This window comes from Sinocyclocheilus grahami, unplaced genomic scaffold, assembly GCF_001515645.1.
Source record: "Sinocyclocheilus grahami isolate Dianchi unplaced genomic scaffold, SAMN03320097.WGS_v1.1 scaffold921.1, whole genome shotgun sequence".
Classification (NCBI taxonomy): domain Eukaryota; kingdom Metazoa; phylum Chordata; class Actinopteri; order Cypriniformes; family Cyprinidae; genus Sinocyclocheilus; species Sinocyclocheilus grahami.
In genome coordinates, this window is record NW_015506100.1 from 40627 (window position 1) to 49597 (window position 8971).

General features: G+C 38.3%; 1 protein-coding gene across 1 annotated transcript; it reads right to left on the reverse strand.

The window, feature by feature from the left end:
* Positions 1-617: 617 nt before the first annotated feature.
* cnbpb (CCHC-type zinc finger, nucleic acid binding protein b) lies at positions 618-3485 on the reverse strand. The gene is made up of 4 exons (XM_016249308.1): positions 3229-3485; positions 3072-3137; positions 1795-1993; positions 618-1725 (listed from the first exon to the last, which is right to left on the reverse strand). The coding sequence occupies exons 1-4, from the start codon at positions 3329-3331 to the stop codon at positions 1608-1610; spliced, it is 486 nt and encodes a 161-aa protein (XP_016104794.1). The 5' UTR covers positions 3332-3485; the 3' UTR covers positions 618-1607.
* Between the last annotated feature and the right edge of the window lie 5486 nt (positions 3486-8971).

The window sequence follows — 8971 nt, forward strand, 5'->3', positions numbered from 1 at the left end:
AATAATTTACTGATGAAATTCATTCCTTAAGTTACGGTTCATCAGATAGCTCGCAGACCAGCTGTCGCACCGAGTTATTATAACCTCGCACTTCGGCTCTGAATAGCCACCATAGTAAACGAATCAGGACTCGGTTTTCAGAGGGCTCTTTGGGCTTGTATGCCGCTTAACGTGTCAACAGAAAAATAGAGGTGCGTGTATACAGATGTCAACAATTAAAAAAAAATGTTACAAGGTCATTTTCGGCTGCACACCGAAGAAGAGATTGTATTTTTTAATTATTATTACTACTTTAAATTTTAAAAATTTTGTACAAAAAAAAAAAAATCTCAATTTTATTATTTATACTTAAGTCATTTTACAAAATATATATATATAAAAAAAAAAGAAAATCATGCTAGATCTTACATACACAGTATATGGATTAGCATTAAGTTTGCAAGGCTCAGCACTCACACACACACAAAAAAACTATATATATATGGCCAAAATGTGCAAACAGATGGCGGAAAATCCCAAATACAATCTATAAACCAAAACAATCATGAAAAATGCGTGTATTCCTGGAATGAAACAGTAAAATGAGACCACTCAGAAAAGAAACGCCAGTCTTCACACCCCTTCCTCCTCCAGATTTATTGATAGTTTAAAATTACATTTCTATGTCCTAGAACTTCAATTGCATTTACCTTCCGACTTAAAAACAGAGTACAAGCAAATGATAGTTTTTTTATTATTATTATTTTTAGAGTAGTCTTACGTGATATTGTACAAAAATAACATTTTGATTTCTGTGAAAACATTCACCTTTCTTCCAACTCCAAATCTGTTTTATGACCTTTTTTTTCTTTTTCTTTCTTCTTTTATTGTTATTTTATTGAAGTTTCCAGCTTGGGCAGAGCGACCTAAACTCCATCCCTCCGTATCGCTTGGGATCCTGAACTAGGTTTTCGACGTCGCGGCTGTCTCGAATGATCAAACAGCCCGTTTTACAAAAGGATGTCATTTTCTGAATCTATTATTACACAAGGTTTCCAGAATATGCTATGTTACACGTTTTGTATTTTGTTGTTTTCTCCACATAGCTGCGTACTGCTGGTTTGGCCTGGATAGACCCGACCGTATGTGTCCTGTGCTGCTTTTCCAGGTCAATCACTCGTAGGCTACCTCAGTCTCACTGCTAAAACAAAAAATGCAAATCATTCAGAAGCGAGCGCTTCCCTGATCTCTGTATGGTTCTTTTTTACCATGGTTTTTTTTTTCTCCCGATCTCTCCGAGGCTGTGATCCACGAGCCTCTAGAGGCCTACTCGACAAACGCTCTTCCACTCAACACATCTCACACATCCCTGTTCACCAGTGGCACGGAAAGGGGGTTCTTTAACAAAGCATTATACATAACACCTCTACCAAACTAAACATAAACATTTTTTTGTATTAAATGCAGAAAGTGGAAAGTTTTTTTCCACCCCTTTCCTCCTTTTACATGTCAAGAGCTCACTGGCCTGGGAATAGCCTCTATCTGCCAACCGTTGGCCAGTGAAGAGGATTCAGAGAAAATAATACAACCATCAATCAGAAAAAGGAGGGGCGAACGAGGAGACGGGACTAAGCGGTGGCCTCGATGGTGCATTCTTTCGCCACGTGGCCAGATTTTCCGCAGTTGTAGCAGTTGACTTCGCTGGCCTTGCTGCACTGTACGGCGACGTGGCCGATCTCTCCACACCTGAGAGGAGCAGAAGCACAGGTCAGGCATGGCTCATTCGCCTCCGAAGCGTTGAGGATCGGGCCTCACCTGTAGCACTTGACTTTCTCACAGCCCTTCTGGATGTGTCCGAAGCCGCCGCAGGAGTAGCACTTCTGCTCGTTGGCGTGATCGCAGTCGCGGGCCATGTGGCCGGCTTTGCCGCAGTTGTAGCAGACCTGCTCGCGCTCCTTCTTGGGCTCCTTGCAGTCCCTGGAGATGTGGCCGCCCCTGCCGCAGTTGTAGCACGCTGCAACACAAAACAGCTCATTAAAACACCGCGCTCAGAAAAACTCTATTTGCTGGGACTGATCAGCCTTCTCACATTCTTCAAACACTTTATTGGTTCATTTTAAATGGTTTGGCAGTGTGCATTTTTTTAATTAATTTTTACATGTACACAAAATTCTGCGATTTTTCAATTTCAAGGCAAGTTTATTTATATAGCACATTGCATACACAATGGTAATTCAACGTGCTTTACATAAAAGGAAGTAAAATAGTCAAAAATAATCAACAATAAAACGGGGAACTTAATTTTTAAAATGACTTAGAAATTGATTTCAAATGAATTTAAAACAGTAAAAAATAGAAAACGATTATACATAAAATACAGTGCAATCAGTTCGGACGTAGCACAGTGCTCATTCAATAAATGCACAGATAAACAGATGAGTTTTGAGTCTGGATTTAAATGCAGACAAAGAAACAACAAGTAACATTGAATTAACAGAGTGTGTTTACACTAAGTGCAAATAGCACGCCTTGTTGGCAGAACCCATTTACACTAACTCCGCCCACCAACGTGTGATTGGTCCAGTCAACACTGAAACAAGACTCTTGTTAAACATCAGCTTCAGTGGCGTAGATGGTAACGCGATCGACCCGAGTTCGAACCCGCCTTCTGCCGAACTTTTTTTCTCCCTTTTCAAATCTCATATCGCATCGGAAAGGCATTTATTTTCAATGAAAATGAAGGAAATAATCAAAAAGTTGAAAAAGTATCGGGTAGGGTTAGGGAGGGCTTTATTGTCCCAATAAGGTGGCATCCATTTAATAATTAAAATTATAATTTACATTCAATACGTTATTACTGCGTACTGTTTTATAATGTACTACAATACTGAGGTGCAGGTAATTGCCACTATTTGCAACAAGTATCATAAATAGCAGAAAATCTTGCTATTTTAACAGTGTAAATATAATCTATAGCTATTTGCACTTAGTGTGAATAGCCGCTGCCTTGAATTAAATGTGAAATCATTCAACATGTTACAGACATTTAAACAATGAATAAGAGCCCATTTTTTCACATTTTATGCCCTTACCATCCTCGGTCCTCTCACAGTCCCTCGCAACGTGGCCTGGTTCTCCACAGCGATAGCAGAACAGATCTAGCGCAGGGCAGGAGAAACACATCATTTACCAAATCAGCTCAGCAAATATCAGTGTTCAGATCAGTTCACAACAGTGAGCGGCTCTCACCTTTCCCTCTGCCACGGCCCTTTCCCCGGCCACGGCCAGCATTCGGACAGTTCTTGATCCAATGGCCAGTGCGGCCGCAACCAAAACACTCGTTGCTGCTCATAGCCTCTGACTGCACCCTACAACTGATTAAAGATTAAACTTCATGGAAATAAACAGGTATACGGTCTCTGTGAAGTTCACACAGATGAGCAACACGTGCTCCAGCTGCAGTCTGGACACCAGAGGAAGGTCAGATATTCAATGAACACAAACCTAGAAGGCCACGCTCATGACGACCCATCACTTGTTTATTTTCATCTGTTAATGTGAGAATAATAAACAAACAACTCAATCTACAAATAAAGATTTATGAGTCGAAGTGGAGCTCTGTGCTCGTTACTGATCCAGCCATCCATCTGGTCCATCAAGAGTCACTCTCATCTCATCAGTCCATAAAACCTTTGAAAAATCTGTCTTCAGATATTTCTTGGCCCAGTCTTGAGGTTTCAGCTCATGTGTCTTGTTCAGTGATGGTGGCCTTCCTCACCTCGTCCATGTCTCCGAGCACTGAACAGCTTGCACTTCTGGGCACTCCAGGTAGGTTGCAGTTCTGGAATATGACCGCACTGGAGTATAATGGCTTCACGTTTGATTCTTCTCAAATCTTTAGCAGGTAATTTGCGGCTTTTTTTCTCAACATGCTTCTTGCGACCCTGTTGACTATTTGCAACAAAACGTTCGATGGTTCTGTAATCACGCCCAAATATCTGCAAAGAGTGCTGCATCCCACTGAACGACTTTTTACCATTTTTACCATCTTTTTTGGCCCATTTTGCCCGAGGAAAAGGAGCTACCTAATAATGATCCACACCTCGATACAGGGTGTTGATCTCCTTAGGCCTCACCCTCCCTCATTACACAAATACACATCACCTGATATGCTTAAATACAATAAACATTCCAGTTTATACAGCTTGGAGTTTGAAAATATGCATAAAAATTATGATATGGGCAAAATACTCACTTGCCTAATAATTCTGGACATAAGCTTTAGCTTTGACTATATTCACAAAATAGAATGGTCATGTAAATGTAAAAAAAAGCACCTCTGAAGCAATTAGACCATGTATGAAACAAATGATTATGCAAGTTACCAAACACTGGTGATGTATATCTGTGAAACACTAGTCGGAATTCTGAGTATGGAACACCATTCTTGGCTTCACTCACTCAACTTAAGCTAAGATGGTGAGAGAGTGGTGGTACATTGATTGCTGTGGAAGTAACCTTTGTTTATTATCTTGTTTTAAATCTAATCGTCTGTCTTACATCTTGGACCAAAAATCAAAATAACACATACAACTTGTGCTTTAAGGTATATGTACATTAAATTTGTAGTGGTCATCGTGCATATTCTAATAGCAGCCTATGTCAAAACTGAACAGTTATAAGTCTATGTGTAATATAGTGTTGCACTCAGATCTTTGCGCAGGTTATATACTGTAAAATGATTTATTTGCGATTACCTGCAGTTTAATAATTGTTTTTCACAGTTCCTACAATGTATGTGTTCATACAAATCATGAGGTTATTTGCTGCTATGGCCAAGTGATGGCACTGTTATCTCAGAAAAAAAATGTCATTTCTAATGTATCAGCTTGAAAAAAAAAAAAGAATTGTATATATATATATATATATAATACAAGCAATATTAACAGCAAATAGTAGCACAAATCTGTACAAATAAAAGTATAGGTGACAATATCCAATTTTGACATCACATTAAGCAAACATTATTAAAAGTTTAAAAAGTAATCTTAATGAATGTAGAACAAGTAACTTGGTTCTATTGGTGCTAAATGTTTTAAATGTGAAATCCTTACCTACTGTGTCTGGAATAAATAGGCCAATGAATAGACTTGTACAGTAAATATGAGAAAAATATACTGTGGATAATGCTGTTTAACCTCTTCATCTTTAAATCTAAATATTCTTAAAAATCTAAATCTTTAAAAATTCTATATATATATATAAAAAAAGAAAAATGCGTTAGCCACAATTATTGGCACTCCTTCATTTAATTCTTTGTGCATCCTCCCTTTGCCAAGATAGTGCTAACTCTTCTCCTAATGCTTCATAAGCTTGAAGAGCACATGGCACGGGATCTGAGACTGTTTCTCTATACAGAACCTCTCCAGATGCATCAGATCTTGTGGACTCTTAAGCTCAGCCCAGGCTTTGGGTCAGTGGAACATGATGTGGACATTTTTGTATTGATTTAATGTGTGATTTACTGGCAGAGGCAGTCAAGTTGAATGTCTTCTGGGATAAGTCCATGAGACCATGTATCCTAACAAGTTGTCTAGGACCTTTGGAAGAAAAACAGCCCAACATCATTAAAGATAACCGGTTTGTACGGGCTAACTTTCTGTCTATACCAAAACCCAACTCTGGTGTTTGCTTCCAAAACTCTGCTTTGTTCTCATCTATCCATACAATTTGCATGCCATTTAAAGGGGTTATATGATGCGATTTCATTTTTTCCTTTCTCTTTGGAGTGTTACGAGCTCTTGGTGCATAAAGAAGATCTGTAAAGTTGCAAAGACTAAAGTCTCAAATCCAAAGAGATATTCTTTATAAAAGTTAAGAGTCAGCCACGCCTACCTAAAACGACTCATTCTAACACGCCCCCACATGTCTACATCACTATGTGGGAAGATTTGCATAACGCCGCCCAAATGTTCACGCAAAGAAAGAAGGCGTAACTTTTATTCTCGCTGTAGTATTGTTGACGCTGCAGCCATGTTGTGAATACGCTGTGTGATTCATTGTGAAAGCGAAACTACTTCGTTTGGTCTTCCAAAAGAGGACAAAATAATGTTCTTTTTAGCAACATCATATGACCCCTTTAAAGTTCGAGTAACATTGGGCAAACTGGAGGTGCATGAGTTTGTTGTTTGATGACAGTAAATGGTTCTTTATTGCAGCCTGCTCCACACAAGTTGTGTTTATGTCCTCTGGTTGTAGTTTTGGAGACCTCAAGACCTTACTGGCCATGTCCCAAATGGGTCTTGCAGACTTACAATGGCCGCCATGTGCGTGTGTCCATTTGGTCCAAAGGGGTGCCCCATTTGTCATTTTCGTTTTCAGAACGGAGCACTTCCTTTGCACTATCCGCTCTCGATGCAGCAGACTCAACAGTCAAAGTGGCTTTACGTCACAAAAGTGTAAACTCAAAGGCTGTAAGCTCAAGGGTGTTTAGCTTGCCATTTGAGACACTACCGTCTGCAATCCTCCAACAGATTGTTTGACCACTGGAACCATCCTCCTCCTCACTGTGTTTGGGGGCAATACAGGCAAACATCCTCTTGCAGGATGACTGTTAACACATCCAGTTGATTTAAACTTTGCCCTGATAATGCAAATATGCTTTTTTTTTCAGCAGACTGCACCAGTGCTTGTGCATTTCTGCCACCAACATGTGAGCATGAACCAGAGCCTCGAAGCACTAGCAGAGGAATCTGGTGTGCGTGTCACTTCATATTCATACCCCAGTGAAACAAGAAGTCATGATCACTAAAAACATTCTGTATGAGTGGACATATACTACATATTTATAGGAGTGCAACTAATTGGGCCCCATGTTATTATTTCACTTCTTTTACAATATTATATATGTTGCATTTGTTCATGCTCACTGAAAAAAGCTACTTACTGGAAAAGCTATGCTACCTTGTAAACAGCTGAACTAATGTCTCACTACTGAAAAATGTACTCCACCCAAAACACGTACTTGTCTCATCATTTACTCATGCATTCCCTTATGCTGTCGAAGATGTCTATGAATTTTATTCTTCTGTGGAACACAAACTAAGATTGTTAGAAAAAGAATCAATTTCTGTGAGTCTTTATAATGCAAGTGAATGGGATGCTCAAAGCCGACCCTTCAAAAAAGCTAAATAAACAGGACAGTAATCCATATGACCCCAGCTGATTAATCAATGTCTTCTGAAACGATATGTGTGAGAGAAAAATACTAACATTTTAAACTTTTAAAACTATAAACCATTGCATAAACATCAGCACCTTGTGAAACTTGCACTAGAGGTGATTGTCATGTGCTTCTGCATCACTTCTCACACGAGTTTCACAATGTGCTTATGTTTACATCAAATGTGAACTCTCAAACCTTTATTTGACAGCTGGACTAAGTTTATACTTTAAAATATGAGTTTTTCTTACACCTATGGTTTTGCTTCAGAAGAATGGGTTTGTATGTGTTGGTTTTGCTTGGTGTTTGCCTGATTGATGGTCCCATCCACTTGCATTATATTGACCCACAGGGAGATATTTGTTTATCTTAGAAGAAAGTCATACATCTGGGACAACATGAGGGGCAGTAAATGATAAGAAATTTTTAATTTTTGGTGGAGTATCCATTTACATAAAAAATGTAATTCTGTCATTAATTACTCACCCTCACGTTGTTCTAAACCCGTAAGACCTTCGTCCGAATCATCTTCGAAACACAAATTAAGATATTTTTGATGCATTCTGAGAGCTCTCTGACCCTCCCATAGACAGCAATGTAATTAACACGATCAACGTCCAGAAACGTAGCAAGGAGATCGGTAAAATAATCCATGTGACATCAGGGGTTCAACCGTAATATTACAAAGCTACGAGAATACTTTTTGTGCGCAAAAGAAGGAAAAAAAAGACTTTATTCTGTCAGCATACGCTGTTTGCATTCAGTGGATACTCTCCAAAATGAATGTAATTAACACGATCAACGTCCAGAAACGTAGCAAGGAGATCGGTAAAATAATCCATGTGACATCAGGGGTTCAACCGTAATATTACAAAGCTACGAGAATACTTTTTGTGCGCAAAAGAAGGAAAAAAAAGACTTTATTCTGTCAGCATACGCTGTTTGCATTCAGTGGATACTCTCCAAAATGATGCTAGGGTGACGCGGAGGAGACGAATTGTTGAATAAAGTCGTTATTATTTTTTCTATTCCATGCAAAAAGAGAATGACGTGAGGGTGAGTAATTAATGACAATTTTCATTTTGGGGTGAACTAACCCTTTAATATTAGTGTTGGGGAGTAACTAGTTACATGTAACAGAATTACGTAATTTAATTACAAAATAAATGTAATTGTAATCAGTTACAGTTACTGAGAAAAAAATGTGTAATTAAATTACAGTTACTTATGAAAATGTTAACGATTACAAAGTGGGTTACATCTGAATTTATTTTCACACCCACATACAGATTTAATTGATTTCTTTCATAAATTGCAGCGACTGCTCTAAAATATGAGACAGGCATTCAGGACACAGCATAGCACACATGCTTATCCTTTTTGGGTTTATGTGGTTTATTTTTTTTTTAAGAATTTTACTTGAATCTTAATTCGAAAATGTCTGAGAGCAATCGGTTAACCCTGCCTGGTTTACATGTTTGAAAATGATTAACAGTTGAAAAACATTAGAAATTTAGAAAAGTAATGAAATGTAATCCGTTGCATTACTTTATTAAAGTATAATCTGTAACTTATTACCGTATTGGCCCGAATATAAGACGACCCTGATTATAAGACGACCCCCCTTTTCCCAGATGTACCTTTTGGAAAAAGGCTTTTTAAAAACCAAATCTTGTTTTTTCTCAGTAAAACACATTTTGTCTTCAATTATTATCATATTGCATATTTTTCCTATTTAATTTTTGTTTTGAAAGTATGGTAAAAACTGGT

Coding starts and splice junctions, on each gene's coding strand:
- cnbpb (XM_016249308.1), bottom strand. CDS start 3,331: ATGAGCAGCAACGAGTGTTTTGGTTGCGGCCGCACTGGCCATTGGATC. Junction 1,994..3,071: donor CTGTGAGAGGACCGAGGATG/GTAAGGGCATAA, acceptor TTTGTGTTGCAG/CGTGCTACAACTGCGGCAGG. Junction 1,726..1,794: donor GAGAAAGTCAAGTGCTACAG/GTGAGGCCCGAT, acceptor TGCTCCTCTCAG/GTGTGGAGAGATCGGCCACG.